This window comes from Haemorhous mexicanus, chromosome Z, assembly GCF_027477595.1.
Source record: "Haemorhous mexicanus isolate bHaeMex1 chromosome Z, bHaeMex1.pri, whole genome shotgun sequence".
NCBI lineage: Eukaryota > Metazoa > Chordata > Aves > Passeriformes > Fringillidae > Haemorhous > Haemorhous mexicanus.
Window position 1 is genome coordinate 60,920,426 of NC_082381.1, and position 20,122 is coordinate 60,940,547.

At 36.8% G+C, this 20,122-nt stretch overlaps 2 protein-coding genes across 4 annotated transcripts in view; one reads left to right on the forward strand and one right to left on the reverse strand.

The window, feature by feature from the left end:
- The window catches only part of GLDC (glycine decarboxylase), a 38,731-nt gene extending 34,017 nt beyond the window's left edge, over positions 1-4,714 (forward strand). The window contains exons 22-25 of the mRNA XM_059836919.1: positions 1,164-1,259; positions 2,196-2,368; positions 3,003-3,083; positions 4,075-4,714. Of these exons, the coding sequence (XP_059692902.1) occupies positions 1,164-1,259; positions 2,196-2,368; positions 3,003-3,083; positions 4,075-4,218 (494 nt within the window). The 3' untranslated portion in view covers positions 4,219-4,714. The remainder of the gene's footprint in view (positions 1-1,163; positions 1,260-2,195; positions 2,369-3,002; positions 3,084-4,074) is intronic.
- Positions 234-20,122, reverse strand: part of UHRF2 (ubiquitin like with PHD and ring finger domains 2) — an 87,746-nt gene continuing 67,857 nt past the window's right edge. The window contains exons 10-16 of one of the 3 annotated variants that reach the window (XM_059836923.1): positions 16,263-16,369; positions 14,106-14,268; positions 13,428-13,565; positions 12,490-12,613; positions 10,230-10,393; positions 9,369-9,467; positions 234-7,875 (exon numbers count right to left, since the gene is read on the reverse strand). In XM_059836923.1, the coding sequence (XP_059692906.1) occupies positions 7,729-7,875; positions 9,369-9,467; positions 10,230-10,393; positions 12,490-12,613; positions 13,428-13,565; positions 14,106-14,268; positions 16,263-16,369 (942 nt within the window). In that variant the 3' untranslated portion in view covers positions 234-7,728. Of the gene's footprint in view, positions 7,876-9,368; positions 9,468-10,229; positions 10,394-12,489; positions 12,614-13,427; positions 13,566-14,105; positions 14,269-16,262; positions 16,403-20,122 lie in introns of all 3 variants that reach the window. The other 2 variants (XM_059836922.1, XM_059836921.1) reach the window with 2 other exon arrangements.

A 20,122-nucleotide genomic window follows, 5' to 3' on the forward strand; every position in this document is an offset into this window, starting at 1 on the left:
TGCCTCTTGTAGAAGCTGACTTGCAACACAGTTGTTTGTTTTGGTTTTTTTTAATGCTATGTGACTGCTGATTTCAAACTTCTCTTGATGTTGTTCACAAGAAGACAAAAAAACCTGCCACACTTCTGTGGATGTATTGCAATGAAACTGAGATCTGAGATACTTGGAAGTAGAAGAAAAGTAATACCTGTTTGTAATTAGAAAAAGATGACGCCAAAAGATAGAGTAAACCATTAGATTGTTCTCCTTGAAATTTAATGGCAGATTGATGAACATTAGAAAAAGGAAAACAACCAAGTTGAGACTTCCAAATCTCCAGAACCAATGATGCAACAATTTAAGAACTGAAAGTAATTTTTGGACCTGTACTTCCCCTTGCACACTTCCTCTGAAAAAAAATCCTATGAAGTTTCCCTTATTTCAGTTCCTTGTTCATTTTTGTGAGATGAGGTAGAATTCTTGGCAATGCATGATATTTTATGTACATTCTGGTTCCCTGTTTTGGCTCTCCAGTCTTGCAACAGGACAGAAGTAATGAAGAAGAGATGAAAAAATTATTGTGGGAGTAGTGTAACAATCAGAGAACTTATTTTGCTTGTTTAAGCTGAACAGCGTCAAAGAACATTTGAGTACAATATATATTATCTCTAAAATATATATCTTAAATTTAATGATGTACACCTTGGTAAAACCTGCAAGCTGTACTTTAATAGAAGGGAATAAAAATTGCAAAGTTTGAAGGATTTAACCATGTAATGGAAGGTTGTCCAGAATCATGGATATAAATACAGACTTGATTAATTTAAGATAGCCTACAACCCAAATGATGTTGGGCCATTGACAAATCTAATAATTTTTGCAGAGAACTTGTAAATTGTAGGAGCTACTTAAACCACTCATTCCTAGTTCTGATCTTGTAAAAGAGGCATCTTCTTAATGTGATGTGGGACTCAAAGGGTCAGTCTTCAAAAACTGAGTTCTGTATCTCTTACCTGATAATTTCTCAGATTTGAGGTTTTGCCCAAGTGGATATTTTTGAGTTGGTCTTTTAGCCATGTTCTCCACAAAGCCAATCAGAATACACAGCTTGGTAAATTGCATTATTCTCCTATTAAGTGTTCTCACTAGTCTTACTTATTAGAGATGTCACTTTTTATTTACAGGTTATGTAGCCCATGAATTCATTTTGGATACCAGACCTTTCAAAAAAACAGCAAACATCGAAGCTGTAGATCTTGCTAAAAGGCTTCAGGATTATGGTAAGTCAAATGCCTATTCTCTAAAATAGCAGTGCAAGTGAAAATTTTCTAAATCTCTTCTAAAGGGAGATACAAACATTCGAGTTCTGTGCTTATGGATGGTGAATCTGTCATAATTATTTCAGTCTTCCTCATTTTCTTTAAGGGCTTGTAGAGATATTTGCATATACTGAGATATAGTAGGTACTTCTGACTTTGCTGCTACTTCACAGTTTTGTAAACTGCCCCATCAAATTACTGATTACATGACTCAAATGTTTGGAGCAAGTGGGTTGGAGCCAAAAGCTTAATAAGATTCCAACAAAGCAAAACAAAACAAAATAGGAAGAAAAAGAATGCTTTTAAAGTAGGATAATAGGATTTGAACAGTTCCATCCTGATATAGTTTATGCAGTTTTGTACACATGCTCTTAATGATCTGACTATGGATGCTTTCTGGCTGCTAGACAAGAGGATCCATTGAACTACTTGATCCTATAGAACTGTGCTTCTAATGAATATGCATGAAAGCTGTTAAAACCCTAACCAGTAATACCTCTTCAGTGAAATAACCCAAAGCCTAATTGTGATACTAACAAACTCACCCTTCCTTCTCTTTGTTACGTGAGCCTTCAATATTGTGCACCACTTTAAACAGACTTTTCAGTAGGTATAGTGGTGAGTTAGATAAGTATATTAAAGTTCATTTTTAATAAACTATTTCACAAAATCTGTGTGTAGCTCTATTGTAAATAATACACTGGTGTTACCCTTCAGTGCTGAAAACGAAGATACTTGAAAAGTTTATCTTGCCTCTAAAGTACAGAGCCAACACTACCAGTGAATTTAATCTCTATAAATTTTTGTAGAGAAAGGTCTGAATTTGTAAATCTGCTGATAGTTAAGGTATCATCTCATACCCTGTTATCTGTGACTGATTTCTGCTATTGTCACCAGGTTTTCATGCTCCAACCATGTCCTGGCCAGTGGCAGGGACACTTATGATTGAACCTACAGAGTCTGAAGACAAAGCAGAGCTGGACAGATTTTGTGATGCCATGATCAGTATTCGTCAGGAAATTGCTGAAATAGAAGAGGGCAGGATGGACCCCCAAATTAACCCACTAAAGGTAAGATGGCATGTAGAGCAAGGTACCAGCATCAGCCTAACCCCTGAGTCTGCAGATGCCCACTTCCTGGTCTTTCAGTATTCTCAAAAGTAATGGGGCACAACAGTGAGCACAAGACTTTCTTGAGAAACCTTCAACTTTTTTAAAATTTGCATTTTTACTTTTCCAAGTGAGAAGTCTTGCTGACAGAGCAGAGAAAGTTATTTCCACAAGCACTTAATTTATTTTTCAAGGCCATCTCAAAGTAGCAAAGGAGAGATGTTAATTTCACTGGCTAAAGATGAAAAGTGGAATGACCTTAACATTAATAATAAAATAAAGATTGAATTATTTTAGCAATGCAGCACAGAACCAGTCAGCTCAAGTTCTGTTCAACTCTTTTAATGCTGTACTGACTTTTAAGTTTAGTGAAAAGCCAAAAGCATATTCAAGCCTTGGGTAGCAACTTTAGGCAAACTGAAAAAAAATCCAAATACTGACTCGCCTCCTGGTTTAAATCTTTGCCCCCAGATAAACAGTGTTCTCTAGACAGTAATTATTTATATGTGGAATGGGAACTTGAAGAAGACTTCACACGGATATGTTCAACAGAAACCAGTAATTTCTTGTTCTCAGTGTGTCTTGTTTCTTGTAGATGTCACCACATACTCTGAGCTGTGTCACTTCTTCAAAGTGGGATCGTCCCTACTCCAGAGAAGTGGCAGCATTCCCGCTGGTGAGTACATAATGGGAACTTTGTGGTGTGGTAATATATAAATATGCTTTGTGCTCTGTAGTTTCTTAGGCAGTTGGAGATGAAGTAATGTGGTAAGAATGAAAACTTCAGAGCCATTATATTGTTGCTCAGTTTTTAAGTGTGTGAGCTCTCTCTACAACAGTTTCATTAGTTTAGCTTTTAAAGACAATGAAAAAAGAGCTCAAAAAAAAAAAGTCTCTACACATTGGTGCAGACCTGGATTTCTGAATCCTAGTACTTCAACACTGAATATTCACTCCTATTGGAAACAGCCTGTTTAGTTCTGACATACTGCACCAAGGGCTCCCAAAACAGAATCCCACATCCTATTCAAAGCTTTGCTTAAAAGAACTTGCATAAGGTGTGACTAGGTTCCCCAAGGTCAGCATGAGGAAAGCGACACCAATGTGGACCTGCTACAAATAAAGGTCAGATTGGAGCTGGACTCTGATATCATACTTCTTAATTGCTTTCACAGTCATAGCAGCTAAATGGACGTGTGACCAACCTTTTTCTGCTCTGAAACCTAATTGCAAGCATTTTAGTGATATGTACTGTTTCAAAGAGTAAGAATTCAACTATACCACCATTCCACTTTCCTTTAAGTATTATATTGTAACTATATTGAACAGCACACTAGTGTCCTCTGCTTTTCCTTCATTCCTATGTGAAAGCCAGTTGTTCAAAGGATAATAAAGTTTTCTTTAATCTCATGAAATCTGCTTCTTTGCAAGCATGTGTTAGAGGACATGACCATCCTTTTTAAAAATCTAAGCATTCTTTTAACTGTCACTTTTATTATACATGCTTGTTAACTTTCAGGGACTGCAAATAGACTTGAAGGATGACTTCACCCAAAAAATCCTCTTTCATAGCACTTGTAGTTCTTCAAGCTCCTAATGTCTATTATGATTGAGTAGCTTTATTTGGTGGAAAAATTAAGATGGTTGGGTTCTTTTATCTTTCTTAGCCATATGTGAAGCCCGAAAGCAAGTTTTGGCCCACAATTGCTCGCATTGATGACATATATGGAGATCAACATCTGGTTTGTACCTGCCCACCGATGGAAGCCTATGAATCTCCATTTTCTGAACAGAAGAGAGCATCTTCCTAAGATTGTTTCCAGCTGCCTGCATTTTTGACTCCATCAGAATGGCCCTTTCCTGATTTCTTGGGGATATTTATATTGTGTATATTTTGAATAATCACCACATTTATTTGTTCATTGAACACTGCTCCGTTAAAATGTAAATACAATCAGTATGTTAGGTGTAAACAAAATGTGATTGTTCCACAGCAGTTGATGTTGGAAGTTGCCTTGATTTATCATTTTGTCTGTTTCATGCTAAAGTTTTAACAATTAACATCCAATTTGCAAGGTGGCATGAGAGATACAGTTTAAAAAGTAGAAAATATGCAGATACATAAGGCAATACTAATAAATATCAACTGCAGGATTAATTTTTTACATTTTGTAAAAAAAAAGATGAAGTAGATTTTTTAATTTACTTCACATATTGCCACTAACTAGCATTGCTAGTGTTAATATTTCATACTGATTTTTTTACCTATCAGTGTTAGTAGTCTAATAAAATTGGTCAGAATTTTAAGTGTTGTCATGTTTTGGATTTAAACTTTTCAGCTGTATTTGTCCAACAGAGCAGTATGAAATTATAGAACTTAAACTCTTTGTGACAATTGCCACAGCAGCAATAAACTTACACAAAGGAAAATACTGTCAGAGATTAATATTTAAATAAATATCTGATTTTTTTTAATGAGCCAAAATGATCCATTTTACCAAGCAGTAAAATATCTTGTTCCGTATCATGTAATTTTTTCTTATTAGTTCCAGCTAATTCTCTCTTTTTCTGGAGAAAGTATAAAAGACCATGAAGGCATAAAAGACTGAACTGCTTAGTATTACTTGAATCTTGGGTTAAAAAGTGTTATCTTTCCACAGTTTCTCAAGTCACTCTCTGGCACTTTTTTATACAGAGCACTCAGTTTGCCCTACTTTATCTACAGCTTGTGTACAAATTGATTCACAGCTTAAGCTCCAAGAGCTTTAGGAGACAAGAGCCCTCCTGCAACACACACTGCCACATTAAATCACTCAGTAACCAAAGCTTACACCTTAAACAGGAGCCTTTTCCAGCATGTTCCAGATCAAATTTACATAAAACTAATCCTCTCACTAGTTACACAGTCAGATCTCTGTGCTATGAGCACATTTGAAAGGAACCTGCCCAGGTCCATGCAGAGCTGTCTGTTTGATGTACATGAGCACCCTTGAAGGGACCAACTCATTCAGCCACTCAAAGCACAGTTTTGGTGAACAGGCACTCAGCAACACCAGGACCACAGAAAAGGACAACCCAGTTCTGCACTTTACAATCACCCCACTACTCAACCTCTTCTTGAAGATCTACATGCACACACAGCCTGGGAACTCTGAAGTGACACAAATGAGGCTTCTGTTTACAGCAATATTTTACGTAAATTTTGTCTTTTACAGTGAAAGTTTTGGAACTGCAACTTTTTCATTACATACCTTGTGACTTCAGTGGGGGGCTTTATATAAAGAGACTACAGATGATAGGAGACAGGAATGGCTTTCATTGAAGGAAAGTCAGGCCAGATACCAGTGTTTATGCAAAAAGCTGCACCTACATGCTACATCACCTGAATACATAGTAAAGAAAATCAGACTTTTTTTACTCTAGAATACACTAACTACTGGAAAGGGTATCTTTCAGTAGCTATTGATATAGTACTAAGGATGCAAAATATAATGAAAAGCCACTGCAAATTTATAATGTGAGGAAAGGACAGTCTTTCTCTGTTGCCAGTCTAATTCCCCAGTCTTGAAAAGCTACTTTAATGTTTGTTAAAAGCAGTTTTGTGTTGCTTATGTCACTGAAAAAATATATTAAAAATTGGTTTATTTATTTTTGTATAAAGCAGATGACTTCCCACTGTTGATCTCAAACTGACAAAATTTAGCTTGTGAATTAATTGGAAAAATGGAAATGGAAAACAAAGCATTAAAATGATTTACAGTACTCAACTAAAAGGCTGGAGGCCACAAGTCTTATGAGCTACTGCTCATGAGATGCAATGGCTGTTACGAAGGTGAAATCACACTGTTCTCTCCAGAAATTCTGAGCTACCTGTGGCACTGTGGGCCACAGGCTGTCACTCTAACCTCAGTGCCTACAGAGGGAATCTGACTCATCCACCTGACCAACCACTGTGCAGGAATCCCACAGCTCCCAGCTGTGCCATCAGCCCTACATGACAGGCAGGGCTCCTTCCCATTCTGGGCCATGAACAGAGTACTGCTACAGGCTATGAGTGAATCCATGGGTACCTGTCACCACTGGATCTTGGTTTGGAGTTCAACCTTTTTTAAAATAAGGTGTTCTTTTCATTGAGAAATTAGTTAAGAAATATAAAGCCTCACACCTGAAAAATCAGGCCACCTAAGGAAAGCATTTAGTAATCTGAAAAATAAATTCTGAAAAATAAATTCTGTAAAAATCTCATGACTTAATTTAGTGGATAATAGTAAAAACAAAATTAGCAATTTTTCTGAATCATAAAATATTTAATAAGGTATACTTTGGGGGGGGGGGGATATATTGTATATAAAATTTCAGATCACAATATGAAGCGATTTGAACCTTCTCCAAGCTAGCACTGCCTTTAATGCTGTGTAGATGTATTGCCACTGATACAAGACCTACTAAAAGCATACAGTTTAACTAATACAGAAGTGGCTTTTTTCATATGAACTATTTTTTTACACAATTAGAGTGTCTTGAATACCCTCTTTAAGTGCAAAAAACACAGATCACTTTACACTAATGCAGCAACAATGCATTCATATTGTTCTCATTAGTCATTAGTAGTCAACTTGCATAAGATACAAGAAAAGCACAATGAAGCTCACAAAAATAGACTAAAAATCAGCCCGTTCTTGCAAAAAAATACAGCATAATAGAAGAAAAAGACAAAAAAGGGATTATGCACACCACAAAATTTGCTGTTTAATCCAAATGGCTTAAGTGCTGAATCTATTTCTTTTTCCTGGTTTTTTTTTTTTGTGGGTTTTTCTTTTGGTTTGGGTTTTGTTATTGGGTTATTTTATTTTGTAAATCAAACCACATGGACCAGGCACAACTAATATTCAGGAGGCAGTGTGTAGCTAAAACATCACTAACTATTTTTTATCCCCAACATTGTTTAATTGTTTGACACAATTTACTTTCCTCTGTCCTGAGGTAGTCACAAAAAAACAAATCATAAATTAAGCATCAGCTAGGCCAGTAAGAGCTGAGGCTTTTATTTTTCTTTTTTTTTTTTTTCTTTTTTTTTTTTCCTTCTTTAAAAACTGTTAGTTAACTGGCCAAAACTACCCTTGATGTTTTAAAAGACAGCTGAGAATTAGAGTTCTCACAACACCAAGAAATGGCTATGAGGGGAAGAGGGTTAGGTGCTTCAAAAAGTGACAATATATTGAGTCCCATCAAGCTGGCTGGTCCCCTGCTGAATTTCCCATGTTTATTCCCCTTTACTGTCTATAGAGTCACTGGGAGAAGTACAGAAGGGACTGAGCACATCATCGTCCTTTACTGTAACCTGGAAAGAACTGGTCCAGTAGTGTCTGCAGGATCTTGTTGGGAGCCATGGTGTAGCCCTTCCCCAGGTCATAGCGGCAGGCAGGGCAGGTGAACACTTCGGCTCTGAAGGAGCGCTGTAAACAACTCTAGGACATACAAAGACAGAGAAATAAATTGTGGCAACTTTCTCGTAGACTGACAACTTAACCAGAGAAAAGTAAGGAATCACTATAAACCAAAGGCACAATCTGCTGTACTACCAGAAAAAAGAAGTCTTTGCCAAGCCCTCTGGTGCCTGATTCCACCCACGACTAAAATGTCCTAGCCAAGGAACTCTTCTCCACTGTTGGGAGGAATTTAATCGCTAGTGAGCTTTCCTCTTCATTTCCACTAATGCCTTCCTAATGTAAGTCACAGCCAATCCTTAGCTTCCTTACAGCTTCACAGATTGCTATACTTTTCCAGACCTTCATATCCAGAGAAAGATGAATATACCATGTATACTGTTTACGCAGAAATCTATATCTAACTCATCTCAATAGACCTAGTTTAGCCTTACAGACATCTGAAGGACACCTGTGCTGTCATCCTTACTACATTACTGCAGACTGATAAACATCTTAAATTTAGGGCAGGGCGGATCTCTGTCTAAACAGCAACAACAGCTTACTATCAAACTTCCTTACAACTTTAACTGGATATTATACTGTATTCTCAAATATGTACTGGTATCTTCAAATACTGTGCTTTCTGGGTTTGTTGCCATTCAGCTTTCTCTTCTTTTTTTTCCACGGTTTTTCAATTTCTACAATTCTAAATTTTAACTCCACAACACTTATGTTTTTCAAAGAGACACAATTGTTCCATGTGTGTAGGCCGCACACAACACCACCCTGACTTTTACTGGAGTAGCATCTTCTTAAACAGCAATGTTGCATTACCAGTACTGTACTAGGATGATAATAGTTTGAGTCCTTTTGGGACCTCAGGCAGAAATACCAGGTATGGCAAGCACCATTAAAATATGCACAATCCAGCGCATGATTCTGTACATACCAGGGCTACAAAATTAACTCTAGTACAGATTTGATTCCACACTTCTTAGATTATCTCCAACTGATCAAGATATTGAGACAGATAAGTAATGTACTGACTTTCATGGTCTCCTACCAAACATGCCAAGCAATGCCAAGATTAACAGGATAACATAACTTTCTCTGAATGAGGCCAAATAAGTTTCTAGGGTATTTATCCTCCACCCTTCCACAATTTTTAATAAAGAGTTATAAAATCTGGTTTTATCTCTAGTAAAATTATGTAAAATTAAATCACTGATATTGTGCCAAAATCTAACCTGTGGACCTAACCAATTCCTAGCACATCTCCACTGACCACAGAGGCATGATCGCAATGGTAAACCTCACTCATCATGTCTACCAGAAACTATATGGAACATACTTCAACTCCTTACTACACAAAATTAAGGTGTTTACACAGCAAACACTGAATAGAAACTTGCTGCCTTTTTTTTGCTCAGAATGTTCTGCAATTATTATTGTCTTTCCAAAATGCATATGGCTTTGGTGACTGGTGTCTCAGAGCCAAGAAAACAGCCCAGAGCAAGGCAGTTTATTCTTACTTTACAGACGTTGTGGAGGCACTCTGTTGTCACTGGCTGGTAAACCAACTCCTGGCAGCAGACACACATAAAGGATTGTTCCAGTTTCTTCAGGAAATTCTAATGTAGGGCAAAGGAACAGAAGAGACAAACTCTATTACAGTTCTCACAAATGCCACTTACTACATAAGGATGATGTACTTCCAGAAGTTTTTAAGTCCATCATACCTCTGAGCACAGCTTTCTAGAAGTAATCAGGAAGCAGGTCTTTAAGTGCTTTATTTCCCTGCTCTTCTACAAATTAACAAATTATAACAATCAGAGAATGGTTTGGGTTGGAAGGGACCTTAAACATCACCTATTTCAACCCCCATGCCATGGGCAAGGAATATTCCACTAGACCAGGTTGCTCATGGCCCCATCCAGCCTGGCCTTGAACACTTTGAGGGATGGGGCATATGGAGAGGTTCTGGAGAACCTGTCATAAAATTATTTTCTGTCTAAACAAAGCTTAGTGACTAAAATCATCTTTCTTTAGGCCTGATTTCTGATATTAGCACAGCATAAAAATACATTTATTATATCAGAGGAAAACATGCTCTCTTCAAAAATGAAAATAAATAAAAATGCACTTTTAACTTCAGGATGGTTTTTGAGCAAGAAAAGGTCTCTATTGGGGAGGCATTAAGCCATCTCTCAAGAGCAAATTGCACAAGCTAGAGATTTTCTTGAAATACAAGTCTTACAAATAAAACTAATGCAAGACAGTCTATATTTAGCAGAAGTTCCACAAACAAAGAAGGTTTTAAGAGGGACTCAAGATTTCTCCTAATAATATAAAGAAAATGCAAAGAATAAAAATTATGCATGCAACAAACATACTGGTCCTTCCTTAAGAGAAGCAAGTACTTCATCCCACAGCTTCTGGTTCATGCAGTCTTCTCTGATCAGCCATTGCTGCTCTTGGGTCAGCTGGAAAGCTTCTCCTTTCCCTCCATCTCCCATCCTCATGGCTTTGGGTGTATTTGTAGGCTCCTCTGCACCTGCTTAACATGGTGACCATCAGACCCAGTAACAGCAGTGTTAGTCTGAACTAATAGAAGGGAAAGACAAAACTATTTCTAGAAGGAAACATGGATTAATATGGATTACATGCATGAAATGTAGCAAGCAAATTCCTACTCCAACTCATACTATACATCATTGTTTTGGATTGCAGCACACAGTTGCATAGAAGAATTTTCATGCTTTTTGCAGTGCTTGAGAACAAAAAACACAGTAGGAGCAGTAAAAAGGATTAAGACCCCTACGCTACCACTTAATTAAAGAGCATGTGCTTATGAATTTCTGTAAGTATTCCAAACAGTGTGATGGGTTTAGTGTAGGCCAAAAGTCAGTGCACCCACTAGAATACACTTATTTATTTCTTGCTGTGAGACAGGATTAGGAGGAAGGCAAATTAGGCTCAAAACTTGAAAAGGGTATGAAGAAAAGTTTATAAACAGTAACTAAAAGAAAGAATAATAAGAATTAGAATAAAACCTTTAGAACACTTCTTCTCTCCCTACAACTTTTTTTCTACTCACAATGTACAGAAATAATTCAGTCTGTTTATTACTTTTAGAATAGTCTTTTATATTCTACTTAGGGAGAGGAGCTCTTCTTGTTAATTTCTGGAGACTTCTTTATAAGAAAACTGTTCTCTTCTGGTTTTTAATTTTTACAAATAGCAGTTGCCTGAAAAGTCTGTAATCATGAAGTCCCTCACATTTTTACAGCTTTTCCGAAAACTGCGTTTATGGGCCATGTTAATGTATGGTGTATTATTTTAAAGATGAGCTGTTTAAGAGCAAAGGTTTTCTTTAACTATCTTTGAAATAATCTTAATTTCTGGGAACAGAGATCCTCTTTCCCTGGGAGCATAGGGTCATTATCACTCTTTGTTTTCTTTTTGTTCAAACTTATGGGACTACAGCTATTTCAACATCTGCTTTAGCACGGAGGCTTTTGTTAGACATCTACAATTTGAACGATTCATCTCCTATTTTTTAATGGGTTACAGTGAAAAAAGAGTCTGATATACCAATTATATCTTCTTCATAGCCTTATTAAGAGGATTTCAGCCTAGAATTAAGGCATCTCTTTAAATCCCTCCCCTCTGGGACTTAACTTCTTTTTACTGACTTTCATGTTTCATGTTGTTCTCTCTGTATCTTCAATCTTTCTTTTTCTTTCACTCGAGAGAGAGAATTGATGTTTGTAGGTTTTATTTGTGTACTAAACCGGTTAATATCTTGCCCAGGGCCTGCAGATGTGATTTCTGCTGAGCGGTGCTGTAGTTGTTTGTAGTAGAGGCTTCCTTCGGCGCCCGTACTTGGAGCGGGGGGGGGCTAGGATTTCAGCAGCCAGGCTAGAACACAGCCGCACACGCCAGGGGGCCGATGGCTTCCCCTCCTCCTGCCTGGTGATTCTGGAAGAATTTTAATGGTGGTGGAATCTGGGCCGAGCCGGCCCGGGCTGGCGGCGGGATCAGGGTGTAATAGCGGCAAGAAGCAGCACGGCAGCCGCGACCCCGCCCGGCCTCGGCCCCGCGGCCTCCCCACCCCGTGCCTGGCGGCTGAGGGGGCCCGGGGGCTGCCCGGGAAGGCAGGGGCAGCCCAGCCCGGCTCGGCCCGGCCCCGCGGCAGGGGCAGCCCGGCCCGGCTCGGCCCGGCCCCGCGGCAGGGGCAGCCCGGCCCGGCTCGGCCCGGCCCCGCGGCAGGGGCAGCCCGGCCCGGCCCGGCCCAGCCCGGCCGAGACAGGGGCCGGACTGGTTGCTGTACTTGTTTGCCGGCCAGAAGGGAAAGAGACCCTCTTAGGCTTTTTCATCTTCTTATAACATGTGTCTTCATAGAGGCGTGTCCAGTTTTCTAAGTAGTTCAATAGATTGTTAATTTTCAAAGCTAATTACTGATTGGTCTTTTTTGTCAGAGACCAGGAAACTGCTAGCAGCTTCTCTTAGAAAGTCACTTCCGTGAGCGCCTCCAATATAAAACCACCACAAACAGCTTCACACTGCCGCAAATATTTCATGGCTTAGTTCATGGCAATTGTAACATGACAGATTTTGCTGACAAATGCTATAAAAGTAAAAAAGAAATACCATCATCAATTGTCCTTTTCTGGTTTCCATTACTTTGGCTGCTTGGCTCCTGTTTCACAGTTTGCTTTTTAACCTTATCTTTCTTCTCCTTACTAGCCATGGCTTCCAAATAACCTTCTGGATACTAAAATTAAAAAGCACCGATTTAAAACAAAAATCACTGACATACAGGAATAACCAAATACCAAAAGGAATAACTTGTAAAAGACTTTAGATCCCTATGACTACATGGTAAAATAATTACAAAATAATTTTAAAATCCTATATGATAAAGAAAACATTTAAATTAGTACCTATCATTAAGAAAGCACAGTCAAGTCAAAGAACCTAATCCATATCAATTGTATTAAACAGTATATCTGTACCCATATATGACACAGTATATCCGTGTGTTTACAAACTATATAAATTGGGAGATGATGGTGTGCTGTAAAATACAATGTACCATTCCATTGCCAAGAATATATATTAATTCTTTCCTTCTTTCCATCTTTCATGGATTCTGCAATGCCAAAATTTTCATGGATCAGCCTATATCTGTGCCTAAAATACACTATTTATACAAACTACTCAGTCACGTGTAGAAAATATTTAACAATGAACCATTTTTTTTGGTGTCTCAGACAGACTCTAGTCACCTGTAGAAAAACTTGTTCCAGCCTAAGAATCACAAAACTGGACAGAAATTCTGATTTTCCAATCCATATAGACAAACCAATTTACTGCTAGGGGAGAAAGCTTCATTTGCAGTTCCATCTGCTGTGTCACTATTACAGGATTCTTTCAATTTGCTTATAATCTGTACTGGTTTTTGGTATCAAAAGCTGCCACAGTGAAGTACAAGGAAAAAAGGGAGCTTTAATTTAACTGATTTCTTTCTCAGGATTTTGTTTACTAGAACTAAGAATAAAAACAACTGTCCGAGTCCTGATGCCAACCTGTACGCTTAGGCCAAGCTTTTTTGACCGCTCCATTCCTTCCGAAGTCCAAGGTGCAGGCTCAACATCATCTCTCCTCAGAAGATAGCGCCAAACTAAAAATCCACATTTTCCAATTTCTGGCCAGTATTTCACCACCTAAAGAACAATACAAAATTACTGACATTATTTTATCACAAGTCAAACACATGCACATCATCATACTTTAATTGTTCAAGAAGAAATGACAAGACTGATTTATATATTATTATTATTATATACAGAAGTTCTTCCCTCAGCTGTGAAATTTTTGTATTTCTTATAAATACAGTGGTCTTAAAAGGCACGCTCCTTTGTTTCAGAAACTAAGTCTTTAAACAAACAAAAGGCTAGGATACAGCTGGAAGGACTGAAGAAATAATGAAGTAATCCGATTTCAGGGATTTATGTAACTCAGTAAGCACACACAAAGCAACTTACATATTCAATCTTATGTATCCTATTACAGATTATGTTCTATTATCACTGCTCTGAATAATTTCATTTTGGTTCACTTTGCAGAACAAACTAAAGCTAAAAAGCTCTAGTAAAGAAAAAAGGAACTATTTCTTTCAAGTAATAATGAAGAATTTGCAGACTAACACATATGAGGCTTTTTAAAACAGATAACAAGTATTTATGTTCTAGAGATCAGAATACCTTGTAAATGCCATCATATCTGTTGCCTTCCTCTGGGGCATATTTGCTGATCCGCCGTCCTTTTGAACTGCGCACTACCCTAACTGGTTTACCAGCTCTCCAATTCTTTGACTCTGCTCCATTTTTATCATCCAGTGGGGCATCACAGTTAAGGGCCAATGCCCTAGAAAGACATTTAAATTCTTCATAAGCTAGATTGCTTCACCCAGCAGAGTTTTGAGAGTTAACATGATTAAGTCATATGTGTTCCCCTTGTCTAATTTTGCTTTATCAAGCAGCATAGACCTTTCAGTATGTTTTTTAGCAGAATTGATGAAAAATATGAGATCCATACTAAAATGCATGGTAAGAAAAAAAGATGGGAACACTAAATACGTTGTCTAGGTTCCAGATGAAAACTCACATGAAATTGCTAGAAAACAAATCAATCCTTTTAGACTTAATATTCTTCCTTTTTAAAATTAATCCCTTCCTGAATAGAACTGAGGAAATTAAAATTGTAATAAAAGGAAAGCTTCCTGTGCTGGTATCCCCCATCAATAGACTTTAAGGCTTTTTAACTGTGTACACAAAAGTAATTAATATGATGAAAAACATATAGAGAAAAAAGTACAAAATAACCATTCAAAAAAGCTCTAAGTACCATACTTCTCTCACATGACACATAAAATACCTCAGAGAAGAACTAAGAATGATAGTAGCTAATTAGAGCTTTAATTAAAAGCTTTAATTTACCCACAGAGACCCTTTTCTAGAAACCTGGAGCAAGAGAGTATGACCAAGCTGCTATAAGAAATAGTATTTCCACTACCACAGCCTGACTTGAAGGGATTGAAAACCCTTCAGAATCAGCCACAACACAAATGATAGACCTCAAAACAACAGAAATAATATGAGTTATAAATAGACATAGTACAAGTATAGAACCCACATCGTAGAGAACACTAAGAGACAGGCACACTATGTCAACATTAAAATTTTTTTCCATATAAAAACAAAACTTGCAAAACTATCAGGACAAGCAAAACCAATACAGATTCAACTACATAGAATCATCATAATCTTCTGTATCAAAGTGCTTGAAAACTTGTATCAAGCTCAGTAAATGAGAGCACCACATTGTTACTCCATATGCACTAATGCCTTCATAGCTAAGTAGTTTTGCCCGTGGATTTTTCATTTGCTAAGAGGAGAGAGATGCTGACATTAAAGGGCCCAGCTTTAATTCTGTGTCCCAAAACAACTTCATTCTATTCACTAAATATGCTTGTAAAGCTATTACTTAAATCTTCTTCCATCTTTCTTCCCTCCTTGATCTTGTTCATTTTCACATCATGTGTCCCCTCCCCCTCCCATTCTCAGCAACCAAGTCAGGCTTTTCCTCTTTCTCCTCTAGACAGCTTGAAAAAAAGCCCTCTCCAGCCTGTCTGAGAGCAGCAGAACATATCTAAATGTAGACCTGGCAAACAAAAGTTCTCAGTGACTCTCAGCATCTCACAGGTGTTCAGAGGTCAGTTGCGTAACAGATTATGCTCTTAGAAACAGAAAAAGATGGAGTATTCTTTGTTCAGGCCAGCTTTTGGAGGACAGAAAAACACTTCAGGCAGATGTCTAATTCTTCTTCTGGATATATGTTCTCTTTCAAGTACCTGTTCTAATAAAGCTGTACCCTAATTCCTTGCTTTTCATAGAAAAATATGATGAAAGAAAGGGCTAGCAAAATAGAAAATATTTATTTTATAATGGGAAAAGGAACATGCTTTCTGCCTCCTTAAATTCATAACTGATTTACCCACAAGAGAAGAAACTTAAAAAAAGAGACATCCAGAATTAGAAAACTTCTGCTCAAGAGTTTTGACAAACTTCTCATTTAATTAAAATAGTCCTCTCAGTGTGACTGTTGAACAATTTCAACCAGAGGCATGACTGCAAGCTGCAGCAACAATACAGCAATGTATTTTACTGAGGTGAGTGTTCCTTCAAAGCAACAAATCATAATGCTTCATAAAACACCTCTTGGAATCAACAGGCATTGCTGTTTATGAACACAGCATGTACAGACAAGAAAAAACACAGCAAAATGTTAGTTTTAAATTAAAGCCCTACAAGCCAACTCTTAATATTGGAATACCTTTAAATTTTATTTTCAAAACTTACCTATTCATGTGTGTTAATGTCTGATCAAATGAATGTTCTCCAATTCTTTTATTGCCAGAAAGATCTCTACCTCCACTGCCAGTGTAAGTGAACTCATCTCCTCGATCCTGTGCAAGAAGATTATCCTTTGGTTTAACGGTCTAAAGTAAAGTAACTCAATTAAAAGAAAAAAAAAAAAAAAAAAAAAAAAAGAAAAAGCAACTTCATTTGCTCTATTTACTCAGAGAAAAACTGTAATCCAGGCCATGAAAGACATGTTTCCAATTTCATTATCACCATCCTACATCAGCTGCACCAGCACAAAACTACTGATCTAGATGTAACCTCTTCACCAAAACATTCTGACTAAAAAAATGCCTGTGTTAAAAAATGCTACTTTGGCATTTTTTATAAAGCTATTTTGAGAAAAAAAAAAATCTGAGGAACATATTCTAGCAAGTAACTACTTGCTCTTGAGCTTTCATTGTGTTTACAAGAGTATCATGTTTGTAAAACACAGAATAATTACCTTGGATGGATCATGGCAGTAACTTCAGCTTGTGCAAGGAGCTTAGTGCTAGTAAGTTCATAGTGCTGCCTTATGTACAAAGCAGGTGCTTTAATGAAATAGTAATCCCAGCTCTTCTGACTCAGTAAGAGTTTAAAATAATTTAGATTCATATTTCGTAAGCTAAAATAATTCTGTACTATAGTTCCAATGTAGAATTTCCATGAAATTGAAGGAAGGTTAATAAAATCTTTTACTATGAGCTACGAAAACTGTCAAAATCTAAACACTCTCAAGAAAAGCCTGTCTTTCTATTTTCTGTACAAAGTTTGTTACAGAATTTCATATTACTCCTGGGAAATGAATGTATTTCCAGAAATACATAAATATACAGACTACATATAAAGTTAATATGTTATTTCTTTGGAGATTTTTATTTGGTATTTAGCATATAGCAATTTAATACAAAAGCAATGTTTAAATGAATTTTTATATCAAAAATTCCGAACATCTATTCAGTAATAAAATTCAGTCAATTTCTTACCACTATTAAAAGTCTGACATTATTTAGGATCCAGTGCAAGACTGTTACACATATTTCATGACTGACAACAGTAGAAAAAGAGAAGGTTAGAAAGAGAAACACTGGTTGAACAATGCCATAGATAAATTATAGAAATTAGGTTCATTTTATTTTGTGTAGGGAAAACCTAGCAGAAATTCAGCTGCAATTATCTGTACATAATATTATACAAGTGCTGTGAAGTTAAAAATATACTCAAAACCTAGCAAAGACATGTATAAATCCTGGCATATGCTTTCTTAAAATAGGCTACTTAGTCTACTAAATAAATCTCTAAAAACCAACAAAAACAGAATGTAGTTCTATTAAGGACAGTATACAACATGAAGTTGAAGTATGAAGTAACTTTAAAAGATCAACCAGATCAGAACCTTTTACTAAGAAAGGATGTAAAATAAATTGTATAAAATAAAATATCACAGGATTGGAATTATTCACAAAGTATGTTTCATTTCTTCGTGATTGTCAAACACAATGTACAGATCACACAAGGATGATCCTGATAATAATATAAAAAAGGATGGATTTGCTTCATGTATCACAATCATTCAAGCAAATCGCATTTTGACAATGAATAAGAAGTCTGGGACAAGTTTAGAAAAATGGAAAAACATATCTTGGAATGTCATGAAGCTAGCGTGGCCTGGGTTTTGTAACAATGAAAGAAACATGGACATCTTCATGATGTGGCAGGGTGGGAAGACTGTTAAGGCAGTTTTTAATATACAAGCAGAACTAAACTGAAACCAGAAGGTGATTTCTTTTCCCACTGTTTAAAACATAATTTTGAGATAAATACTGATATAACATGTATATAAGAATGTGAAAAAATATATGAAAGACAGAAACACTTCGTATGAAAGCAGGGAAAGACAGGACAGGTTCCTGACAAACTTTTGTTTATCAACTACCAGGTTATAGATAAATCTTCATGAGAAGAAAGTATGTAATAGACTTATTTTTTGGTGTAACAGAAAAACATAAATTAAGGACAAATTGCTATAGACTTTAGCCAAAAAAACTTCAAGAGACAATGCAGAAATGCAACAATATTCTACTTGCACACACTTCTATGGAAAATGGGTTAAATGTAAATGGCCTAAACCCAACAAACTTCCAGCATCTTCAAAGAAAGACTAAGCGGTTTTCTAAGCACAGGCAAACTGAAAACGGTAGTCTAAGCACAGGCAAACTGAAAACATTTTGCTTGAAGAGATACAATGGATAGAAGGTCTATGCATACGTGCTCACCTTCTGAGCATATCCCACACTTCATGGGTTACATTTGTTTCTCTTTAATTATCAAAGTGCTCTGTGCATAAAAAAAACAACTGGAAATCCAGAGGAAGAATAGTGGAGGATAAAAGGAACAATTATGTAGCATAGATGTTACAGGTCAAGGTACAAGGATTTTTCAACATCCTCCAATGTAAGGAAGACTCACTGCTGCTTTATTTTCTAGATAAACTATACTCCTTTTTTTCATATCAGATATATTAGAAAAAAAAAAAGGATTTTAGGGAACAAAGTTTCTAGAACTGAAGGAAAACATCAAGAGATCTTGCCATTGATCTGGGCTGGATGAAGAGAAATTGGAGGACATTTGAACCTCTGATATAACAGCAACTCTCAAACAAGAGAGGAAGAAAGCTCAGAAGAACTCATAAGTGCTTATAGAGAATGAAAATCAAAAATGGCAAAAGTAAGTGATGCACAGACCCATTGTCTAAAGGGTGGAATAAATGTGGATATGAATGTGCCTATGACAAACAGGAGTGAAATAGGGACACTGGTACTCCAGAGACATACTGGGACACCTACAGTACCTACTTTCATTTGGCTTACGGTGTTTTGCTTTTAAAGTGAGACATAACAGGAATATTCACAGCTTATTATTTGGGACTATTAGAGAGTAATGACTCATCAAAACAATTTCTCAACAGCTTTGAGTTCTATCTATAGCTAATACAGGATCTCCCAAACACCTACAACAACTTTTAACTGAGAGCCAGTAAGAGATTAGTAAAACTATTTTTGTCTGAAGAGGATCAGAAAGCAAAACTGAAGACAATCGTTCAACAGTTAAAGAAAACATATGCCAAAAGGAGTTATTGATGTCTGTATGTTCTCCTTGAACAAACAAGATGGTCAAAAAGACCATCAAAACAATCTTATCTTTTCCCTTCCCTTCTTCCTACATTCTTCCCATTTTCTTACCTTAAAATACATAATTCTGCCACTTCTCTTCTTTTTTCCACAGCTTAATTCCACTTCCTTGCATCAAAACTGTCTTTCAACAGCTAGTAAGTACTTTGTTACTCTGTCTTCTCTTAATACTTTCTGTATGCCCCTTTTTCTTATGTTGTGTCCATAAAGTTATTTCTTAATCGTCCTGTTTGTAAATTTTGATCACATTATAGAGCAAATGAACTTCAGCCACAGTAGCACTGACCCAGCATCTCCTACTGAGGCACATGAGTGGAAGACAAGCCTGAAGCTCTAGTACTACAAGTCAGTCAGCCTCAAACAGCCAGTACAAGCAGTCAGTCTGTTGTATTAAATCATACTCCACTGTTCAACATTGTTATATAATCAGTTGTAAGTCTAACAGAGAAATAATGTAGAATGAAGAAAGTAAGATTTTGAATTCCATTGCATCATTTGACCACATTATTTCTATGGATTACTTTTATGCACCAGCTGACAGGGACATTAGCTACTTCAAGTTACTAGAATATCAACTATCTCAAGAGAGATCTCAATTATTTTCTCTCTCCATTAACATCTCTG